The 25000-nt window shown below is 44.3% G+C and overlaps 2 protein-coding genes across 2 annotated transcripts in view; both read left to right on the top strand.

The window, feature by feature from the left end:
• Positions 1-2838, top strand: part of LOC129848142 (semaphorin-3ab-like) — a 31605-nt gene extending 28767 nt beyond the window's left edge. Inside the window, exon 15 of the mRNA XM_055915614.1 lies at positions 1-2838. This exon is cut by the window's left edge and continues 527 nt beyond it. Coding sequence (XP_055771589.1) covers positions 1-301 — 301 coding nt within the window. The 3' untranslated portion in view covers positions 302-2838.
• An 18372-nt stretch (positions 2839-21210) lies between these two features.
• On the top strand, positions 21211-24994 carry LOC129848143 (protein piccolo-like; the record flags this gene model as incomplete). The annotated part of the gene is made up of 2 exons (XM_055915616.1): positions 21211-21879; positions 24431-24994. Coding segments are annotated over exons 1-2 (773 nt in total), but the record flags the coding sequence as incomplete, so codon positions are not given.
• Positions 24995-25000: the final 6 nt, after the last annotated feature.

The following is a 25000-nucleotide window of genomic DNA, read 5'->3' as shown; positions in this document are numbered from 1 at the left end:
GCAGCAGAACAAAGAGGGGAGCCCCCGGAGCACGAACACACAGAAGGTGCAACACCATGCGGGTCCGCTGACCCAGGCACAGGCCCCTAAAAACAACAACCAGAATGCCCAGAACTCTCAGGCTACACCCAACACCCAAAGCCCCCAGAAGGGCCAAGGCGCCCTGGGGGGAACCCAGGTGCCTGGTGGTGGGACCAGAGGTGGACCCCAGCACAATGCCAAGTGGAGGCGGATGCAGGAGAATAAAAAGGGGCGAAACAGGAGGACCCACGAGCAACAGAGACCCCCGCGGAGTGTCTGAGACAAACACACAGCAACACACACACTTACACACATATTGTACATTAAAATATAGACTTGCTATCCCGTAAAGATATACTGTAGGAACCCACATAATGCAATACTCATGGTCATGGACATATGCTCATTCACACATAATATGTAGACCGAAAAATACCGCCCCAATGGAATGCTCTAAAACATACACGTAAAACACACACACACACACACACACACACACACACACACACACACACACACACACACACACACACACACACTACTAATACCCTGTGAAGACTTGGAGAAGACTGGCGACTAACAGGACATTGAAGACTGAGGCTAAACTGGAATCGTATGCGTACTGTTTATGCTAACCATGTGGATATAGTGGCCCAAGGGGTACAATTTGAGGAACTGTGTAGTCCAGATCCGTGTTGCAAGGGGGACCGAGTTATCTGGCGGACACATAGCCCTCCTGTACAGACGCTACTTCCTTATAGGACGGGGATGGGGTTAAAAACATTAATTTTCAGTGAGGATGATACATGTTACATATTCAGACCTCTGGACAAATCTGGACAATGGCCCCTACAGGACATTTCAGAAGACATTTCAGAAGGGATTAAGACTTTAAAGTTCAGTAGGGACGTCCGTTACTGCAGCTACTGGCCTTGTTGATATGCGCAGAAGGAAGAAGATGTCCACTATATAGAGACGGGAAGAACTATAAGGATAAAGAATAATGTGTCCAGTCGACTGCAAACTAGAACCGAAACACATCAAAAGAAGCACAGTCATTTTCAGAGAGTGAACTTCAATTCCCACAATACAGTTCGTCGGCTCAACTTTATTCAACTGATTCGATTCACAACGACTCTCATGAATGAGCACTTTGGGCTTGTACATAGAGCTTGACTGTCTTATACGTCAAACATATTAAAATGGGGCACAGTTAGCTGGTTAACAATCCACAACGATGCCCTGCATATTGTTTGTAGTTCAATAACAGAATTATTCAATATAAAACGACAAAATCCACAATAGCCTGTGATCTGTGGAGCAAAATCAAGCTTCTCTTCCTCCCAAGGCTTGAAAAGCATTGTGCATGTCGTAGTCAATCAATGTTCATGATTTGAATAAGCTATTTCTCGCCAGTTACTCGATATGTAAGGTTTTTTTTTATGTTAAAGGAGTCCTATGAAAGAAAAATCTATTTTCTGTTTTTATTTGATATTTACTTCTCTCTCTCCATACAAACCACTGCATCCCTGTAGGGGTAAACAATTACGTAGTAGAATTTTTGACCTGTCCATTTAAGTTATTTTTCTTTCTTTGCTTTCTCCTGGAGTTGCGTGTGAACTTATAAATCCAGTCATATGTTCGTGCTCAGTCTGGAAAACAGACTGCCTATTGATTCTGTACATATACATACAACAACAAAACGACTCTTTATGTATGTAAATATATACAACCAGAACACCACGGATTATTTATTTCTCATTGTTTTGTGAAAGGGTTGCATTTATTTTTGATATTCTGGTATTTTGGCTCATCAATAATCAAGAAAAAGACTGCGGCACGTTGAGAAACACAAACGGACCAATGAGGACGGACTTCCTCTGTCAAGGACTCCCTTTTTTTCCGGGGGGCGTGTTTTGGAAGTGAACCACGGTATGAGAGTGGGAGCAGGGGGTTGTTGTGTGTTTTACAGTATCCAGACTGAGAGCCTTCAGGATGATAAGCACAAGTTTCTCAAACCCTCTTCTACGTTTCTGTCTCTTCTGGTCTTTTCGTAAATGGGTGATTTTTCTACCCAGGAGGTGTTTTCGTTGAAGTTTGGAATCCCATCCACCTATTTCATTCGTTCATCCCAAATACTCATTTTATGTAAGATAATACTACCCAAAACCTGATAAAACATTAGCTGTGAATTTCTATGTAAGAACTAGTAAGGAAAAGTTTCAAATCTAAACGTAGTCTGAGGACGCTGAGTTAAAGCTGCATGTGAATGCTACTTAAGTGCATCTTTTCTATTGTCTCTAGATGTTTCCTGTGAGAGGTAAAAGTCCTGTAGGCAACATGTGTAAGAGAGATGTGAATATTATTCTTTTTTGCCAAAACAAAGATGCCAACATGTACCAGGGGTGTATTCACTAGGAACCAAACAGAAGCAAACAGGCCGAAATGGGGAGGGACTAACCTGAACTTGTCCAATAACAAACGCACATTTTTGTTGCAAATCGTTTTCTGTAGCTAAACGTTTTGCTATGGTGTCTGCTAATGAATACGCCCCAGTGATGTTACTCCAACCCCAAAACTTGTATTAAGACCTTCAACTTTTCATACAACAATGTGTTTCCCCCTCAGTATACAACAAGCCTGATGTGTCACTGCAATAATGGACAGCAGATAGCAAGGTTTCCTGGTGGTTTGTGGTATGTTTCTGGTCTCTCACGGTGTGTAGGGTGGACAAGGAGAGAACAGATATCCCTGCTGTAACATGGTTCTTCCTGGCATGCGTTCAGTTGTCTAATTAAACATTTCCTGTAAAACTTAGCCTTTTTGTAGTTTTTTTCTAACTTCTGTCCAGTTATATATGGTACAGTATGATGCATGTGAATCTGAGTTGACAAAATGTATTTTGTTTGTGTTGTACAGTTATTTCCACCTGTGACTATCACGTTTAGTCACAGGTGGGACTGGGAGCAGTCAGTTTGCACGCTCAAACACACAGATAAAAGGTTGAGCTGATGAAAAACATATTTTTACTGGAATTATATTATGGTGAATTACACAGTATTATATCTTCTTTAAAAACGTTTTTAAAAATACTTTCCAACGGACAGTGAAGCCTACTCCTTCACCAGGGGATACCATCTGAACCCAGACCATGGAAGAAGATGTGACTCAGTTCTAAGGTACGTGCTGAATCACAATGGCTGTGTTTACACAGAGGCAGCCCAATTCTGATATTATTGGCTAAAGATTTAATCTGATTGATTAAAAGACCCAATTAGTGGCAATAGATCAGAATTGGGCTGCCTGTGTAAACGCAGCCATACTGGGCTCTCAGTGCTGAGTATAGTAAATACTGAAGTAGAATCACAAGCTCTCTGTCCACATCCTTCAGTGGGTTGACCACGGCGCCCATAGAGAGATTTCATTGACTAAAGGCAGATGTGTTAAAAAAGGTCATTGATGTGTTATGCTGTATAAGTAAGAGGCAGCCTTCCTTCTCGATGAAAACACCCCCTTGCCATGAATAATTAAACTGGAGGTTAATGTTTTGGATTAGCCACAAGAGGTCACTATTCTCTGTTCCAATGGACTTCCATTTCTACCTAGCTTTTCAGGGGATTACATTTTAGCTGTTGTCATTGTAGTTCACGTGTCAAACTCATTCCACGGAGGGCTGAGTGTCTGCGGGTTTTAACTCCTCCATTGGACTTGACTGATGAATTAAGGTCACTAATTAGTAAGGAACTCCCCCCACCTGGTTGTCTAGGTCTTAACAAAAAAAACAGACACTAGGTCCTCAATGGAATGAGTTTGACACCCCTGTTCTAACACTTTAGTTAGTAGTCTAAGTTCCCTGTATATCAATTATGCAATGACCATCAGCTGTTTATGTTCATCAGCCACAATGTTCTGCACTGTGTGTTACTCTCTGTCTATAGTTTTGAAGATTCCACTGGTGTGGAGACACAGATGGTTAACAGTTAACACAGTGCTACTAAAGGCCTTCATGAGGTCGTCATCTCCACTCTAATTGGGCCTACAGTGGCACAGCGTGTTACCTAAAATGGTGCTCTACCACTGATTCCCTGCAGGTACCTTAAAAGGTTCTCTACCACTCTCTGCGTGGGCACAAACTCCCTGAACCCTCTGACACACACACACACACACGCACACGCACACACACACTGCAGCCATCCAGTCACACAGAGAGAGTGTGCATGTGGAAACCTCAGCTTAACTGATGAGAGTAGCACAATCTATGTTCCCAAGCCCCAAGAGTCACAAACGTGTTGTGAATTCACAGGGTTCGTTACCATGGGTACTGCCCCGAGAGCACAAGGGCTGTATGTGTGTGTTTGTGTGTGTGACAGTGGAGGCTGCTGAGGGGAGGACGGCTCATAATAATGTCTGGAACGACTCTCATGCAATGGCATCAAACACATAGAAACCATGTGTTTGATACCATTCCACTTATTCCGCTCCAGCCATTACCATGAGCCCATCCTCCCCAATTAAGGTGCCACCAATCTCCTGTGGTGAGTGTGTGCGTGTGCACGTGCTCGCACGCACCTTTGGAATGGTGTGATAGGTGACTACCAATGATATACAACACACTACAGTATATTTGTACCCCTTGGTAATAAAGACTGTTTAAACACAGGGTTTATTATGTCATTGACATTGCAGTGACTGCTCTCTTCGGGTGCATCTCAATAGTCTGGAGTAGCTTCCTGCCTTCGTCTCTTCTTCATCTGTACTCATCTGAAAATTTAAAGCAAAATGGTGGATGCCAATGGCGGAAAGGAGACAAGGAGAGGAAACCATTTTAGATTACTGAGATACACCCCTAGATTCCTCAAAGCAGAGGCACACACTTGCTCACTGCTTGAAACATCGGTGCTGATCCAGGTTAAGTGGCCCAGGGGGTACACTTAACCTTTTTGCAGTTGTGTTGCGCTAATCATCACAGGTTGTATGTATCAAGTGTCTCAGAGTATGAGTTCTGATCTAGGGTCAGGTCTCCCCTGTCCATATAATCATACTCATTATAATCTAAAACACAAAATCTGATCCTATGTCAGCTACTCTGAGACGCTTGGTGCATACAACCTATTAATGACACAGCAATCCTCGGAAATGTGCAGCACGACTGCAAAAACATCAACCTGGAACGCGGCCATTACAACAAGCATAATTAAGCTACATCTATGCATATTCATGTTGCTTTCAACTGAGGCATTCTGTTCTGTTGTGTCAATGACAGGTCTGTATTGCAGCGTAGACAAGGGTAGACAGCTGGTAGGTAGGAATGTAACACCGATGAGTCTCACAACAAGCTATCTCGGATTTAGAGATGGATTGAAATATGCCTAGTGTTCCCATGGCAAAGAGGCTCTCTTGATGACAGGAGGTTGGTGGCACCTTAATTGGGGAGGATGGGCTCGTGGTAATGGCTGTAGCGGAATCAGTGGAATGGTATCAAATACATCAAACACACGGTTGCCAGGTGTTTGATGTCATTCCATCTGTTCCGTTCCAGACATTATTATGAGCCGTTCCCCCCTTCAGCAGCCTCCACTGCTCCAGTCTCCACTCATATCTCTTATATGGAAGAATATGGTTGTACTGTGTCTTAGTCAGATGAATGAATAGGAAGACACCACATGTTTGCTAACCCACTGGTTTGTTTCTTTGTGGTTGTGTGTAGGTTGGCCTATTGTAGACTGTATTGAAATGCAAGTCACCGTTGTTGTCATGTGATTGCCACTAGATGGCACACAGATCCCCGTACTGTAAAGCTGACCTATGGAAGTTCAACATCACTTCTTTATAATAAACAGAAAGGGACATAAGGGCTATAGAAGGTATGTGGTCTCCTGCTGGGGCGTAGAGAAAAAGTTGCTATGGGGCGGGGCGTAGAGAAAACACTGCCATGGGGCGTAGAGAAAACATTGCCATGGGGCGTAGAGAAAACATTGCCATGGGGCGTAGAGAAAACACTGCCATGGGGCGTAGAGAAAACATTGCCATGGGGCGTAGAGAAAACATTGCCATGGGGCGTAGAGAAAACACTGCCATGGGGCGTAGAGAAAACACTGCCATGGGGCGTAGAGAAAACATTGCCATGGGGCGTAGAGAAAACACTGCCATGGGGCGTAGAGAAAACATTGCCATGGTGCGTAGAGAAAACATTGCCATGGGGCGTAGAGAAAACACTGCCATGGGGCGTAGAGAAAACATTGCCATGGGGCGTAGAGAAAACACTGCCATGGTGCGTAGAGAAAACACTGCCATGGGGCGTAGAGAAAACATTGCCATGGGGCGTAAAGAAAACACTGCCATGGTGCGTAGAGAAAACACTGCCATGGTGCGTAGAGAAAACACTGCCATGGGGCGTAGAGAACATTGCCATGGGGCGTAGAGAAAACACTGCCATAGGGCGTAGAGAAAACACTGCCATGGTGCGTAGAGAAAACACTGCCATGGGGCGTAGAGAAAACATTGCCATGGGGCGTAAAGAAAACGCTGCCATGGGGCGTAGAGAAAACACTGCCATGGGGCGTAGAGAAAACACTGCCATGGTGCGTAGAGAAAACACTGCCATGGGGCGTAGAGAAAACATTGCCATGGGGCGTAAAGAAAACCCTGCCATGGGGCGTAGAGAAAACACTGCCATGGGGCGTAGAGAAAACATTGCCATGGGGCGTAGAGAAAACACTGCCATGGGGCGTAGAGAAAACACTGCCATGGTGCGTAGAGAAAACACTGCCATGGGGCGTAGAGAAAACACTGCCATGGGGTGTAGAGATAACACTGCCATGGGGCGTAGAGAAAACACTGCCATGGGGCGTAGAGATAACACTGCCATGGGGCGTAGAGAAAACACTGCCATGGGGTGTAGAGATAACACTGCCATGGGGCGTAGAGAAAACATTGCCATGGGGCGTAGAGAAAACATTGCCATGGGGCGTTGAGATAACACTGTCATGGGGCGTTGAGAAAACATTGCCATGGGGCGTAGAGAAAACACTGCCATGGGGCGTAGAGAAAACACTGCCATGGGGCGTTGAGAAAACATTGCCATGGGGCGTAGAGAAAACACTGCCATGGGGCGTAGAGATAACACTGCCATGGGGCGTTGAGAAAACATTGCCATGGGGCGTAGAGAAAACATTGCCATGGGGCGTAGAGAAAACACTGCCATGGGGCGTTGAGAAAACACTGCCATGGGGCGTAGAGAAAACACTGCCATGGGGCGTTGAGAAAACATTGCCATGGGGCGTAGAGAAAACATTGCCATGGGGCGTAGAGAAAACACTGCCATGGGGCGTAGAGAAAACATAGCCATGGGGCGTAGAGGAAACACTGCCATGGGGCGTAGAGAAAACACTGCCATAGGGCGTAGAGAAAACACTGCCATAGGGCATAGAGAAAACACTGCCATGGGGCGTAGAGAAAACATTGCCATGGGGCGTAGAGAAAACATTGCCATGGGGCGTAGAGAAAACATTGCCATGGGGCGTAGAGAAAACATTGCCATGGGGCGTAAAGAAAACATTGCCATGGGGCGTAGAGAAAACATTGCCATGGGGCGTAGAGAAAACATTGCCATGGGGCGTAGAGAAAACATTGCCATGGGGCGTAGAGAAAACATTGCCATGGGGCGTAGAGAAAACACTGCCATGACGTGTAGTGAAAACATTGCCTCATAGGGCGTAGAGAAAACACTGCCATGAGGCGTAGAGAAAACACTGCCATGGGGCGTAGAGAAAACACTGCCATGGGGCGTAGAGAAAACATTGCCATGGGGCGTAGAGAAAACATTGCCATGGGGCGTAGAGAAAACATTGCCATGGGGCGTAGAGAAAACACTGCCATGGGGCGTAGAGAACATTGCCATGGGGCGTAGAGAAAACATTGCCATGGGGCGTAAAGAAAACACTGCCATGGGGCGTAGAGAAAACACTGCCATGGGGCGTTGAGAAAACATTGCCATGGGGCGTAGAGAAAACATTGCCATGGGGCGTTGAGAAAACACTGCCATGGGGCGTTGAGAAAACATTGCCATGGGGCGTAGAGAAAACACTGCCATGGGGCGTAGAGAAAACATTGCCATGGGGCGTAGAGAAAACACTGCCATGGGGCGTAGAGAAAACATTGCCATGGGGCGTAGAGAAAACATTGCCATGGGGCGTAAAGAAAACACTGCCATGGGGCGTAGAGAAAACATTGCCATGGTGCGTAGAGAAAACACTGCCATGGGGCGTTGAGAAAACATTGCCATGGGGCGTAGAGAAAACATTGCCATGGGGCGTTGAGAAAACATAGCACTGCCATGGGGCGTAGAGAAAACACTGCCATGGGGCGTAGAGGAAAACACTGCCATGGGGCGTAGAGAAAACACTGCCATGGGGCGTAGAGAAAACACTCCCATGGGGCGTAAAGAAAACACTGCCATGAGGTGTAGAGATAACACTGCCATGGGGCGTAGAGAAAACACTGCCATGGGGCGTAGAGAAAACACTGCCATGGGGCGTAGAGAAAACACTGCCATGGGGCGTAGAGAAAATGTAGCAGTTTTAAAGCAAGTTTTCTGTAATTCTACACATTTTGTAATGACTTATGTTGTGTTAATATAAGAGCTGAGTGAGAATGACTAACGGGTCCCCCTGGAGGTCAGGTATTCGCTCATGATTACTACAAGTTTAGACAGCTGGCTAGACTATCTCCCAGTCTATAGATTGTTAGCTGACATGGCTAATGGAGTGACATAACAAGAGAAACACTGCTGATGCACGACACATTTAGAAAGGGCATCTGGTGTATTCTACTATTCTAACTCTTAATAAGTTGAGAGACCCCCCCCAAAAAAATGTTTGCAAAATAATTGTATATTTGTGTGTATGTGACATCTGTGATTGTCTCTTATGTGTGTGTTCGTCCTCTATGTGTGTGTGTCTCCCAGTCTCCTCACGACTCCCAGATTGGGCTCTTCAGAAGCTCTGACTCACACTCGTTCCGCAGACCAGGAGTGGGCTCCAGGGATTCTGGGAAAGTCAACTCTGTCAGCAGAGAGAGGAGATTCAGGTCCGTGACAAGACAGCGCTCACACAGACCTACTCCTTAAATATCTCTCTCTCTTAATTATTTCCTGTCTTTCTATTTATTTCATTCCCTCCCATGCTTTCTCTAATCATCTCTTCCTCATCTCTTCCTCTCAACATCTGTACCAAGCTGAACCATATTCTCTCTTTATACCCCAGTTGGCCACAACTTAGCATAAGGCTAATGTTAAGCACAGTGTAAAACATTGATACCTAGAGGCTGCTCTTGAGTACACACAGGAAATTCAGCCACACACACACAGAGCACCTTGATTGTTTGATGTGGGATTTCCAACCCTCACTCACCCCATAGTTACGACCCCTCAGGCGGCAGGGGTTCACAGATGCCATGGCAACGCTTGACTCTTGAAGGGTTGCTTTGCAGAAACCCCCAGAAACAGAGGAGTCACAGGCGGCCATTTTGAGTCTAGACCGAGCCCTTGGAAGACCTCATTAACAGATAGTTAGCAGCCCCAGCACTGTGACGACTTCAAGAACACCACTTAGTCTTATGTACAGGTCTAAAAGCAGAGATGGTTTTACATTTCTAACAGTGGTCAGTTATATAATTTTCACCCATTTTCCCATTTCCCATTCTCCCATATTCCTCTCTCTCTCTTCCCAGTTTCCATAGCTATTCCCAGGAGAAGTGTGAGAGGATTCAGTGAGCTCTGGGAATGTTGTATTCATGTCTGTTGGATCCTATTGTACACACAAGCCCTCAAGGTTCAACGACACACACCCTTCGACCTCGTAAACACACACACTTGTCAATCAAAACAAAATTCACACATACAATTCAATTCATCCACATAAAACACACTCACACCCACCCACCCACACACCCACACATACCTCCCCCCCCCCCCCTCATGCCAACACACACACACACACACACGCAGGTTGGACATCATAAAATCTTTGTGAGGCTATGTTATAGGTTAGGATTGATGAGGTGATCAATAGCTCGTCTGTGGCCATTCCCCTGAGTGGATGGAATACAAATGTATAGTGTCCAGAGTTAAAGAGAGTTAAAAAGCAACAAATACCTTTGAAAACAGCCTATGCGTCATCGATATGAGTCAGAAACTGTTATTTTATTGTTCAAATTGACTACATTTTGGTCATGAAGTCATTCTCGTCTAAAATGAAGGTTTTGATTTGACAACGTCCATTTACCCACTAACATGGGGTGAACAGCTGCGGTGACAGTGAAACTGTCCAGCACTGCCCAGCAGCTCGGACTTTGTTTGCATAAGACAACACGTTGTGCATTTTGTTACTTGAGAAATACTGCACCAAACACCTTAGTCAGATGTAAAATTGCGCAACTAAAACCTCCTCGGCAAAAACATGAAAATTAATTACAGATTTCTTGAGTTGTCTTTGATTTATTCTGGGGATTTTGAGGAAGTGAAATAGGCTTCCATGTCTACAGTGTTTTATGGGGGACAAACATCATTAACCAAATGCTGAATCGGTCAGGAAACACACCTCCAAGACTGAAAACTTGTTTTTCTAAAGAGCAACACAAAAACACGTGCCAATCAGTGGCTCTTTATAGCTGGAATCAGTAATGGTGAAACTGCCACATCCGTTTGCGCTATTACAAATATAAAGAAATTACTTCAAACAACGAACAATGTTTTTTTCTCCTCAGAAATCATTGCGCATTATTACACGCGCGATAGAACAGCAAAGTATTTATTGCACTTTTTTTACCATGATGCTCCTGTCCTGTTTCATAAACAAAAACAAATGTGTTGGGGTAAACAGCGGCGCTGCTTACCCTAATGTGGATTCCAGCTATAAAGGTGACTTTGGGGGGGGGGACAAATTACTTTAAACGGTATAACAGATCAATGAACCATCATAGCAGGCCATTTAATGCTTAAAAACAAAACAAAATTATGACTAAGATATTTGGCTACAGAAGTACCATTTCCTACCAATGTCTACAGCTTCCGTACAAAAAATATATCCTGTGAAATGACGTCAACACATACTGGAGGAGGCTAGCTATAGTGGCTAGCTTAGCTAAGGAACTAGCTACGTCGGTCACGGCGCAAATCACCAGAATGACACATCTATGAACCACCAAAGGCACACCCCATTTTGGTTTGAAAATTGAGAAAAAGGCGGACTTGGACCGTTTTTGGTGCCCAAAGTTGACCTTTAAGTGGAATTACATGCCTTTTGGTGTGGCAATGAGTGACGAGGATATATCAAGATAGCACAAACAGATCTGGGACCAGGCTACAGAACAACTGCTTGGGGAGTTCATTTTGAGAAAGTTGTGTCAGAGACTTGAGTTGCCTTGGAGTTCGTATGGTTCGGTTTTGCCCTAGGGAGATTACTGCACTCAAAGAATCCTCTATTTGCTGTAGTCAAAACCCATGTTGTTTTGAATGTGTTCAGGGTGTCTTTCACCTTGAATGTTTACCGCAATGTTTATCATGTTTTTGAATTAATATACAGTCTGTAGACTGTCTGTACGTAGGCGTGTGTTTTTGCCTTCTTTGTTTGTATGCGTGTGTGTCTGCGTGTGTGTGTGTGTGTGTGTGTGTGTGTGTGTGTGTGTGTGTGTGTGTGTGTGTGTGTGTGTGTGTGTGTGTGTGTGTGTGTGTGTGTGTGTGTGTGTGTGTGTGTGTGTGTGTGTGTGTGTGTGTGTATGCATGTTTTTTTTTCTGCCTGCATGTGTGTGTGTCCTTCAGTGTGACTCATCTGTTACAAGCCTGGCTAATCACCTTCTCTCCACCTTCCTCCTCCTAATCTGTACCAAGTGGTCCGGCCTTATTACAGTGACATCACCACCTGTGACGTGCATCCCTAACAATAGGTGTTGCTAGGGATTCACAACGGGGTGTGAGAGAGAGAGAGCACAAATGAAGGAGGGAACCCCTTTCTCTTCCTTTTACTCTCTCTCTCTCTCTGTCTCTCTCTCTGTCTCTCTCTCTGTCTCCCTCTCTCTCTGTCTCTCTCTGTCTCTCTCTATATCTCTGTATGTCTGCTCCCCCCCTCTCTCTCACTCTGTTTCTCTCTCTTTCTCTGTCTCTCTCTGTCTCTGTCTCTCTCTCTCTCTGTATGTCTGCCCCCCCCCTCTCTCTCTCAAGGATTAGACTATGAGTTGTCAAGGGACTCCTCCCTCTTCACTACAGTTGAATAATTGGATCGTGTTGCTACATCACTATATTAGTCTGGAAACGTTAACTGATTTGAGGAATCCTTCTGCAGTTAGAGGAAGAGAGGAGGGGTTAGGGAGGAGAGAAAGGGACAAGAAGGAGGAGATGACGATGAGAGGAAGGAGAATGGGAAGAGTTAATTTGAGCATTTGAGGCAGCAGGTAGCCTAGCGGTTAGGGCATTGGGCCAGTAACTGAAAGGTTGCTAGATCGAATCCCATAGCTGACAAGGTAAAAATCTGTCGTTCTGCCCCTGAACAAGGCAGTTCACTGTTCCTAGGCTGTCATTGTAAATAAGAATTTGTTCTAAACTGACTTGCCTAGTTAAATAAAGGTTACATGCAAATTTGGTGGAGTGAGTGCATTGAGAAGACAGATAAGAGGCAGTGATAGACCCTGTTAATGCCTACCTGAACTGTACTGAGCTTACTGCTTTCCCTTTCCAACATGGTTCCAGCAGCTATGGTGGATGTGTAACCATGCTGAAACAGTATAGCTCAGCTCAATAGTGTAGAAGTGTATTACTGTCATGCCCCATTTAGGATCAGCCAATTCTATGGGTCATGATGGACTATGGGTCTTGCTGACCCTTACCTTAACCATTGGAAGGGAAACCAATGGTTAAGACGCGTTCCTATGCTCAGGCGTTGCTGACGCATAACAGATCTAACAACGCCTTAATAAGTATTTTATGTATCAACTTAGCATATCATTTGTTATAGTAATCTGGCAGTCGATGACATGGTCGACAACATGGCACGCAACCATTGGTTGATGCATGCAACATCCGAACAGGGGAATGTGACCAGGGACTTCTCTGACCTGTAAATCCCGTTAAGAACAGAAGAACCGGATGTCCTTCATTAATCATCCTCACCCTCCTGGTGAGGTCAGAGCACCAAAACAAATCCTGCCTGAATGACCTGATCTGCAGATCTATCAGCTTACTCTTCTCCAACCCTACCTTGACAATTATGAGAAAAACACAAAACTGACCTTAGAGTGTCAGTGACTTGGGGCAACGTCATCCTACTTCACCAAAACAGGGTCGTATTCATTAGGACACACCGTAGCAAAACGTTTTAGACAGGCTTAAATTAGTTTCCCTTTTTCATTCTGTTTTCTCTTGTTTGGTGCCTAAAAAATAGGACCCAGAGCTCTGTAAATCAGTTTGGCAGTATGAAGTGTGCGAGGAACAACGAGTTTAGATAGGTTATGCAACCAGAAGGCTGTCTAGACATTGTAGAGGAAAAGATGCAGTACTCTGTTGACAGCGTGCTGCTTGAACGCAATAGTATGCATATTGTATACATGTCTTGAAATACGCCCTAGCGGTGTTACTCATGTTGGGATGTTCAGTGGTGTTTGCTTTAGGATTTGACTGATGGTTTTATACCATGAGCAAAGGTGTTTCTCCGACTTGTGTTCAATCCCTTTTCAGTTCAGTCAGATCTGAAGATTGATGTAATTTTACCTGATGAAAGGTGGAATTTGACCCCTGATCGGAGTCGTCTGAGTGACAGACTGAACTTTGCTGGTGTACAACAACAGATTATAGTATAGTTCGGGATTGGCCTATCTCTCAGAGTAAAGAGGATTATGAGGTGTGTCTTGAGAGAGAGAGAGAAGGAGATAAGAGTACACTGTTCCTTTAAAAATATTTTTAGTTCAGGGCTTCTCTCTGGTCAGCGGTCAGAAGAATCTGGTGTTAAGGGCAGAGTTAGGCGTGTGCCAGGTCGCTAATGGGAATAGAAAAGGCTCAGGACTAATAAACCTCTGGTTAAACATCGCTCCGCTCGCAGGGCTAGCGCTACTGAGGAACCACTGAGGAACCTGTTCTCAGAGTGGATAGTAGAGGACACAGACACAGGATATACACCCTGACAAAGGTATGTGACTGCTTCTCTCTCTTTATGAAAATAACTTTCTGATTCTGACACCTGTTGCTGCAGAGTGGGAGGGATTTGCCTTGGAACTGCCATGGCTCGTGATTGGATGTTCACTGGTTGCATATTTCAGTGAACACTTACTGTAGGATTTCAGTGGTAGGAATTGTATCACTACATACTTATTCTTGTCTTGTTTTTTGGTAAGAGAAATTTGATATTGATCCCTTACTATGTGAAATATATATTATGGCATTTCTATTAATATTGTACAAATCATCTGGATCTATTCTGGATAGCTCAGACTGAAATGAAACTAGTTTCACTGTGAGCGACTAGTGAGCCACATTTGGCCCTCAGGTGTGTATTAAAATGTAATGAACACAGCCTAGTGTGTGTGATCTGGTTACCAGATTCCATTACATTCTTCCCTGGCTTAGCAACACACACACACACACACACACACACACACACACACACACACACACACACACACACACACACACACACACACACACACACACACACACACACACACACACACACACACACACACACACAGTGTGTGTATACATGTATGCAAATGAGTGTGCGTCAGTTTACGGATATGAGTGTGTACACCAGTGTATGCACGCTTATGTGTGTGTGTGTGTGTGTGTGGGTGTGTTGGATGTATGCCTGTCTGTGTGTGTGTGGGTGTGTAGGGTGTATGCCTGTGTGTGTGTGGGGGTGTGTAGGGTGTATGCCTGTGTGTGTGTGGGGGTGTGTAGGGTGTATGCCTGTGTGTGTGTGTGTGTGTGTGTGGGTGTGTAGGGTGTATGCCTGTGTGTGTGTGGGGGTGTGTAGGGTGTATGCCTGTGTGTGTGTGTGGGTGTGTAGGGTGTATGCCTGTGTGTGTGTGTGGGTGTGTAGGGTGTATGCCTGTGTGTGTGTGTGGGTGTGTAGGGTGTATGCCTGTGTGTGTGTGTGGGTGTGTAGGGTGTATGCCCGTGTGTGTGTGGGGGTGTGTAGGGTGTATGCCTGTGTGTGTGTGTGGGTGTGTAGGGTGTATGCCTGTGTGTGTGTGGGGGTGTGTAGGGTGTATGCCTGTGTGTGTGTGGGGGTGTGTAGGGTGTATGCCTGTGTGTGTGTGTGGGTGTGTAGGGTGTATGCCTGTGTGTGTGTGTGGGTGTGTAGGGTGTATGCCTGTGTGTGTGGGGGTGTGTAGGGTGTATGCCTGTGTGTGTGGGGGTGTGTAGGGTGTATGCCTGTGTGTGTGTGGGGGTGTGTAGGGTGTGTAGGGTGTATGCCTGTGTGTGTGTGGGGGTGTGTAGGGTGTATGCCTGTGTGTGTGTGGGGGTGTGTAGGGTGTATGCCTGTGTGTGTGTGGGGGTGTGTAGGGTGTATGCCTGTGTGTGTGTGGGGGTGTGTAGGGTGTATGCCTGTGTGTGTGTGGGGGTGTGTAGGGTGTATGCCCGTGTGTGTGTGTGGGTGTGTAGGGTGTATGCCTGTGTGTGTGTGGGGGTGTGTAGGGTGTATGCCTGTGTGTGTGTGGGGGTGTGTAGGGTGTATGCCTGTGTGTGTGTGGGGGTGTGTAGGGTGTATGCCTGTGTGTGTGTGGGGGTGTGTAGGGTGTATGCCTGTGTGTGTGTGGGGGTGTGTAGGGTGTATGCCTGTGTGTGTGTGGGGGTGTGTAGGGTGTATGCCTGTGTGTGTGTGTGGGTGTGTAGGGTGTATGCCTGTGTGTGTGTGGGTGTGTTGGATGTATGCCTGTCTGTGTGTGTGTGGGGGTGTGTAGGGTGTATGCCTGTGTGTGTGTGGGTGTGTAGGGTGTATGCCTGTGTGTGTGTGTGGGTGTGTAGGGTGTATGCCTGTGTGTGTGTGGGTGTGTAGGGTGTATGCCTGTGTGTGTGTGGGTGTGTAGGGTGTATGCCTGTGTGTGTGTGGGTGTGTAGGGTGTATGCCTGTGTGTGTGTGTGGGTGTGTAGGGTGTATGCCTGTGTGTGTGTGTGAGCGCGTATGGGCTGTTTCCGCTCCACAGACTTGAGGCCTTTAGGGCTCGCTCCAGTGGCCAGCCCAGTGTGGGGAAGGCTCTCTGTTCAATACCATAGTTTATCACTGGAGACAGCACCCAGCGCCTGACTAAAACACACCTCCATCTACACACACACTGTCACCACCAGGGAGAGGGAGGAGGGGGAGGGAGAGAGAGGGAGGGAGGGGATGAGTGAGGGATAGGGGAGGAGGAGGAATAGAGGAAACGAAAGGGAGAATGAGTGTGTGGGAGAGGGGTAGAGGGGAGGAAGAGCGTAGTGAGCAGGAAAGAGAGAGAGAGAGAGAGAGGAAAGATACGATGGAAAGGAGAAGGGAAAGTGATGGAAAGATCAAGAGAGAGGAGAGAGACACTACTGAGAGAGTAGGAGTCTACTGCCTTACTATGTTTACAATTGAAACACGCAGAAGGCTGTTCTGTTCAACTGAAACACAATGCTATACTAATACTATACCAATACTATAATAAACACAATGACCATCCAATACTATAATAAACACAACGACCATCCAATACTATAATAAACACAATGACCATCCAATACTATAATAAACACAATGACCATCCAATACTATACTAAACACAATGACCATCCAATACTATAATAAACACAATGACCATCTACTGCTATAATAAACACAATGACCATCCAATACTATAATAAACACAATGACCATCTACTGCTATAATAAACACAATGACCATCCAATACTATAATAAACACAATGACCATCCAATACTATACTAAACACAATGACCATCCAATACTATACTAAACACAATGACCATCCAATACTATACTAAACACAATGACCATCCAATACTATACTAAACACAATGACCATCCAATACTATACTAAACACAATGACCATCCAATACTATAATAAACACAATGACCATCCACTGCTATAATAAACACAATGACCATCCAATACTATAATAAACACAATGACCATCCAATACTATAATAAACACAATGACCATCCACTGCTATAATAAACACAATGACCATCCAATACTATAATAAACACAATGACCATCCACTGCTATAATAAACACAATGACCATCCAATACTATAATAAACACAATGACCATCCACTGCTATAATAAACACAATGACCATCCAATACTATAATAAACACAATGACCATCCACTGCTATAATAAACACAATGACCATCCACTGCTATAATAAACACAATGACCATCCAATACTATAATAAACACAATGACCATCCAATACTATAATAAACACAATGACCATCCAATACTATAATAAACACAATGACCATCTACTGCTATAATAAACACAATGACCATCCAATACTATAATAAACACAATGACCATCCAATACTATAATAAACACAATGACCATCTACTGCTATAATAAACACAATGACCATCCAATACTATAATAAACACAATGACCATCTACTGCTATAATAAACACAATGACCATCCAATACTATAATAAACACAATGACCATCTACTGCTATAATAAACACAATGACCATCCAATACTATACTAAACACAATGACCATCCAATACTATAATAAACACAATGACCATCCAATACTATAATAAACACAATGACCATCCACTGCTATAATAAACACAATGACCATCCTATACTATAATAAACACAATGACCATCCAATACTATAATAAACACAATGACCATCCAATACTATACTAAACACAATGACCATCCAATGACCATCCAATACTATAATAAACACAATGACCATCCAATACTATACTAAACACAATGACCATCCTATACTATAATAAACACAATGACCATCCAATACTATAATAAACACAATGACCATCCAATACTATACTAAACACAATGACCATCCAATACTATAATAAACACAATGACCATCCAATACTATACTAAACACATCGACCATCCAATACTATACTAAACACAATGACCATCCAATACTATACTAAACACAATGACCATCCAATACTATACTAAACACAATGACCATCCACTGCTATAATAAACACAATGACCATCCAATACTATACTAAACACAATGACCATCCAATACTATACTAAACACAATGACCATCCAATACTATAATAAACACAATGACCATCCAATACTATACTAAACACAATGACCATCCAATACTATACTAAACACAATGACCATCCAATACTATACTAAACACAATGACCATCCACTGCTATAATAAACACAATGACCATCCAATACTATACTAAACACAATGACCATCCAATACTATACTAAACACAATGACCATCCAATACTATAATAAACACAATGACCATCCAATACTATAATAAACACAATGACCATCCAATACTATAATAAACACAATGACCATCCAATACTATAATAAACACAACGACCCTCCAATACTATAATAAACACAATGACCATCCAATACTATAATAAACACAATGACCATCCAATACTATACTAAACACAATGACCATCCAATACTATACTAAACACAATGACCATCCAATACTATAATAAACACAATGACCATCTAATACTATAATAAACACAAGTAAAACAGCACTATAAGTTAATGGCTGCGTTTTATTTCAAGAGGATATTCCCTCCCCTCTGACCTCGTTCACTCCCCTTCACAGGTCTGATAGGGCTGGGTAGGTGAAAGCAATATGGTGGAAACTAGACGGATCTAGTGATTACACCTACTCAGTTGTTTCTATCCATGAGGGCAATGAATTTAGGCCGAGGCATCTTTTGCATTGAAACACAGCCAATAACAAGATATCTGTAGAGAAATTGCTCACCGCAATGACTCTCCCACCCTAGGACCTCTCCTCTGCTGTTACCCAGGGAGGGAGAGCCTAAAGCTGGGTACACAGAGGACATCCAGCCTGGAGCTCTGTAAGCTGTGAATAAGCACTGACCGTCACATGACAGCGCATCCCACTGATGGAAAGCACAGTGGACGCTCTTTAATATCCTAACCAGTGATTTGGAGGGTGTGCCTGCTTGAAATATAGAATTAGAATCCCTGTGTGTGGAGGAAGGGAGTGTGGAACTCCGCTTGAGCTACAACTGTGTGAATAGTTTTCATCTTGTGGATGTTTTTTTGAGAATATTATGTATAAATCTGTTACGAATTAAAAGAATGGTACATATTTTCGCCAAAACTAGGTATTGTGTTTGGGTGGCAGGTAGCCTAGCGGTTAGGAGCATTGTGTTCAAATCCCCAAGCAGACTAGGTGAAAAATCTGCTGATGTGCTCTTGAGCAAGGTACTTAACCCTAATAGCTCCAGGGTCGCTGTCAATAATGGCTGATTCCTGTCTCAGGGGGAGAGGGATATGCAAAAAAACTCATTTCCAATTCACACATGTGCTTGTACATGTGTAAAATAGGACAAATGTAAGCGCCCACTTAATGATTATTATAAGTAGATTAATACATTTGGTGTAAATACCAAACTGTTTACGTGGAGTAAATACCAAACTGTTTACGCGGTGTAAATATCAAACTGTTTACGTGGAGTAAATACAAAACTGTTTACGTGGTGTAAATACCAAACTGTTTACGTGAAGTAAATACCAAACTGTTTACGTGGAGTAAATACCAAAATGTTTACGTGGTGTAAATACCAAACTGTTTATGTGGAGTAAATACCAAACTGTTTACGTGGAGTAAATACCAAACTGTTTATGTGGTGTAAATACCAAACTGTTTACGTAGAGTAAATACCAAACTGTTTACGTGTTGTAAATACCAAACTGTTTACGTGGAGTAAATACCAAACTGTTTACGTGGTGTAAATACCAAACTATTTACGTGGAGTAAATACCAAACTGTTTACGCGTATTAGTGTATCAGTCAAGTCACACTATTCAATCAAAAACTGTTTCAATTTTTCCAGGATTAGCTACATGCTACATGCTACATGAATGTCCAAACTATAAACATTATTCTGCTTGGTACATGAATCCAAATTGTACCAGAACACCCCAAAAACGTGGTAATAGGATTTGATTAAATAGTGTCAAGGGTACAGTATGAGGAAAAAGCAGCTAATTGAGGTTCAGTGCAGATAAACAGATCCAGCCAAAGTGATGCACTCTGGGAAATGAAGTCTCATCCAAGCCCCATGTTCACCAACTGATTTTTTATTTTATTTTATTAAACCAGGTAAGTTGACTGAGAACACATTCTCAGCAACAACCTGGGGAATGGTTACAAGGGATTAATGAGCCAATTGTAAACTGGAGATGATTAGGTGTGAGTGCCAGATTGGGAATTTAGCCAGCATGCCAGGGTTTACACCCCTACTCTTCCAATAAGTGCCATGGGATCTTTAGTGACCACAGAGAGTCAGGACACCTGTTTAACATCACATCCAAAAGACAGCACCCTACACAATCTAATATTTTTTTAGACCAGAGGAAAGGGTGCCTCGTACTGGCCCTCCAACACCAGTTCCAGCAGCATCTGGTCTCCCTATCCAGGGACTGATCAGGACCAACTCCACTTAGCATCAGAAGCAAGCCAGCAGTGGGATGCAGGGTGGTATGCTGCCAGTCTGGTAGTGGAGAACTGCATGATTTGCAGGGTTTAGTTTCAATCAAAATCGTGATAATATATTGAAGAGGTGTTTTGGCTGGAACAAAAGCATGCACACCTGCACACTTGACCCAGAGCACTGCAATGATATAAAGGCATATCACTGGCATTTAGGTGTGTGTGTGTGTGTGTGTGTGTGTGTGTGTGTGTGTGTGTGTGTGTGTGTGTGTGTGTGTGTGTGTGTGTGTGTGTGTGTGTGTGTGTGTGTGTGTGTGTGTGTGTGTGTGTGTGTGTACATCTGGATGTGTGACGTCTAAACACTTGAACCCACTCGTTGTAGGCCTACCTTAAGATTACATGATCATCGTGATATACATAATAGCCAAAATGTCACCAGGACGTCATGTATTACAGAAATCAAGTCAGCAGCTTAGGTCGTGTCATTGTTGTACCGGTTACAAATGAGTAAAGGGAAATACACTTGCCGCTTTGAACTAACAAGAGCTCTTCTGTAGCCTACACGTTATGTTTTTAACGGTTAACGTTGATCCCTTTAAAGCCTACGTATTTTCCTTCAGCGAAGTCTTCTGTCACCTGTCAGAAGCGGAACATGCGCGTTTGAGAGCGCAGGGAGAGAGGGAGAGGATGTGGTGTAGTAGGATAGAACTGAAGACAGACCCGCACGGAAAACCGTCGTCCATCGACAGAAGAGATGCGCGATATCAACAAAGAACTGAGAGAACGAGGGAGAGGGCGATGTAAAGATGGAGAAATAATTTGAGATGCACGCAGAGTCGAGGGGAGCCGTTTTCACCGCTTTTCACCACGTTCTTTGGAGCTAAAAACGCAGAGCGTCGCGTCGAAATCGAAACGGGGGGCGGCGGGAGGGGGCCATCATGGGGAACGAAGCGAGCCTCGAAGGCGGCGAAGGGGTGCTTGCTGGATTACCGGAGGGGCTCGCACCGGACGGGAAAGGAGGCTTCATTCGGACCTCCACGGGGGCACAGGTGGACCTGAGCCAACTCAGCGAGGATGACAGGAAGCAACTCGCCGCGGCTATGTCAAGGGCGCAAGCCAACAAGCCCGGGGGCGCGCCCGCTCGAAGGCAGGATTTTACTGGCATTTTTGTGCACTTTAAAATGTCCACTCCTCTCCGTACCCCGTCATTTAACGGGCATATTCATGAAAGAGAACGAAAGGCGTGTGTTTGTGCCGTGTTTTGATTAGGCAGAGCACTGCAGCTTGTCAGCAGTGTATCACTATGAATGGACAGGAAAGGAGAATGCATGTTCACACCCATTCACATTTACCATGGGGATAGATGATACCATTCAAAAATGGGATAGTTGGTTATTGTTATTGACATTTACAAAGATAGTCTTTAAGCATTGATAGCTATAAGACCAATGCTGTTTTTACCATAAATTGTTAATTCGCTTAATTTATTAAATTAAAGCATCTGGTAAAATGCTGGACAATTTGTCAGTTCGTTCACAATACCGCATCAGATCAAATGTTAGAATACACTACATGGTATGATACTGAAATAATCTCTTGTAACAATTATTTGCATGCGAATTACTGCGTAAATCGTTTAATTGTGCCATTATCGAAGGATAGCCGCTGTAAAATCGGTGGTAAGACACCAGCGTTTGTAAAGAATCGAAATGCCTCCTGGGTAAAAATTACTCTGTCAAGCCACTGTATTTTTCCCCACGAAGGACGCTATCACCCCAAACAAATAGCCTCTCCACTCACGGTGCCAACATTGTATATCACCATTCCAATGTTGTCAATTATATATCATAGCCTAATCGTATTTACATAGCTTCTATTGCAAATATATGTCAAGAGTCGATATTCAGGCCCACGCTGGCTGTGTGTCCCCTATGACCAACAATTCCCACCAGTATATCATTCAAATATCCATTGGCACACGATACACGTTATCACAAATTCCTTATCACTAATTCGCTCTGTTGGCGAGAGCAGTTATTATTATCCAAGCCAGAATAGGGGGAGGGGATACATACATATTAATGTGACTATATATAGAACAGCGATCGCAAATGTCATCACAGTCATTGATTTCCCCTTATTGCATCTTGAAAGTGGGTTTTGAATTTCATTTTGGAAATGGAAAGATATCGAACATCTTGTGGAAGGAAGCGCATTAGCCAAGTGGATGAGCGGTCTGTCTGTGAGCTAGTTGCTTTCCATGGTGCTGAAACCAACAGTTGCCAATGGCAGAACTGGCGGGCTGTTTTTGTCACTTAAAGGAAAACTCCACCCAAAAACGATCTTTTGGTATTTGTTTCATTAGTCCGTTGTTGACATAGTGCCAAAATGTTTTGCTTGTCAGCAATCAAGTTTTTTCAAGATATGTAACTTTCAAAGTACAGAAATCATCCGCATATGATGTATTTTGCATCATATGATGCTGCGTTTTGCATAATTTTCTGTATTTTGAAAGTTACATAACTTGAAAACTTGATTTCTGACAAGCAAAACATGTTTGGACTATGTCAACAATGGACTAATGAAACAAATACCAAGAGATTGTTTTTGGGTGGAGTTTTCCTTTTAAACACCAATTAGCTTATGGTCTGTTGGCCTCAAATGGCAAGCTATTTTTCTCTGTAATTCATGCTTTACCTTCAGTTCAAATTCACATTGACTCTTCACTGTTCCAAACCTGAACCGCTTGATCTTATTTCGTGCTCGGCATTGATCTATCTATCATCTACGTGACAGGTTCAATCTCAGTTGATGAGTAGCAGGGTTGCACCTGACAGCAGTGTAGGCTAGGCTGTCTATCCCATCTATTTCGCCTCTCAGCTCAATCTAATAAGGCCATCTCAGTTTACCCCATTGAGCTGTCTTGCACTCTCTCTCCTATATCTCCATGATCTCTCAACTGTAGATGTCACTCAGCGCTATTCACTTTCCCATCAGCACTAGCCTAGGGCTGGTGCTATGCTTGCTTTGTGCTCACTGTGCCGATGATAGGCCTATGTCCATTGGCTTTGGGGTGAAAGGTTAGCTTGTTGTGTCAGTCAGAGGCTTAAGTGCATCATTGAGCATTTAGCCTACAGTATTGCTCAATACCCCCAAAGAGCCAGACCTCATGTAGGCCTTGTAGTTAAGTAGGCTATGTTATTACAACACATCATACCAGATTGTTGAGACGTCTGTAGAATTTGAGTGATGAGTTGTCATATAACGATTATCATTCTTAATGATTTGGTTGTTTGGAAGATGTTTATTTGGGATACATATGTGTCTGTATGTGTGTTGAATGATGTATTTAGGAGCTCTTCTGCGGCGATGGTGATCATGAGTGTTTAATTAGTCTCTTCCTTAAGTTTGGCAACCGGCAAATATCAGCCATTTGATAGTGTAAAGTAGCTTCCCCTCCTTGTCTCCTCTCCTTCCTCTTCGCTGATCTGAAAATGCAACAACATGGTGGAAGCCTATGGCAATTTGCTTTCACCTATCCAGCTCTGTCACATCAGTACAGATTAAGGAAAGGAGGGAAAGAAAGGAAGTCACAGAGTATTGAAATGTATACACACCATCTATTTCCATTTGTACTGCCAAATGACTCTTCTTTGTTTGTTTGTTTCTTTCTTTCTTTCTCGCACTCTCTTTCTCAGGCCCTCGGAGGCAGATGTTCAGCAGCGGCCCCAGCAGCCAGGAGTTGGACCCTCTGTTCGGCTTAGCAAGAGTCGTACCGTAGACGCATTTGGAGAGGGCCCCACTGGCAGGCCGGCCCCTGGCCGCAGTCCCTCGTCCCTCAGCCTCTTAGAGTCCCGATTCAGGCAGGAGCCTAAGGACCCGGAGAAGAAAACAGGCATGTTTGGCTCCAGCTTCCTGAGTGGGGCCAACCCGCTTAACGCTGTCTCGTCCATGACGTCCCAGGTGTCCTCTGGAATGTCCTCCATGTCCTCCGAGGTTACCTCCATGGGCTCCGGGGTCAACATGCCCTCATTTGGCCTGTTTGACAAGGAAGAGAAGCCTGGAGAGAAGCCCCAAGGTGGGCCCCCAGGGCCGGGCAGCAAGGGCCCCCAGCAGGGGGGGCCAAGACCCCCTGGCCCCGGACAAGGGCCCAGACCCCCTGGGCAGCAAGGGCCCAGACCTACTGGTCAAGGACCCCCTGGGCAGCAAGGGCCCAGAACCCCTGGCCCCGGACAAGGGCCCAGACCCCCTGGGCAGCAAGGGCCCAA

This window comes from Salvelinus fontinalis, unplaced genomic scaffold (genome assembly GCF_029448725.1).
Source record: "Salvelinus fontinalis isolate EN_2023a unplaced genomic scaffold, ASM2944872v1 scaffold_1010, whole genome shotgun sequence".
NCBI classification, from domain to species: domain Eukaryota; kingdom Metazoa; phylum Chordata; class Actinopteri; order Salmoniformes; family Salmonidae; genus Salvelinus; species Salvelinus fontinalis.
This window is presented reverse-complemented; position numbering and strand designations above follow the sequence as displayed.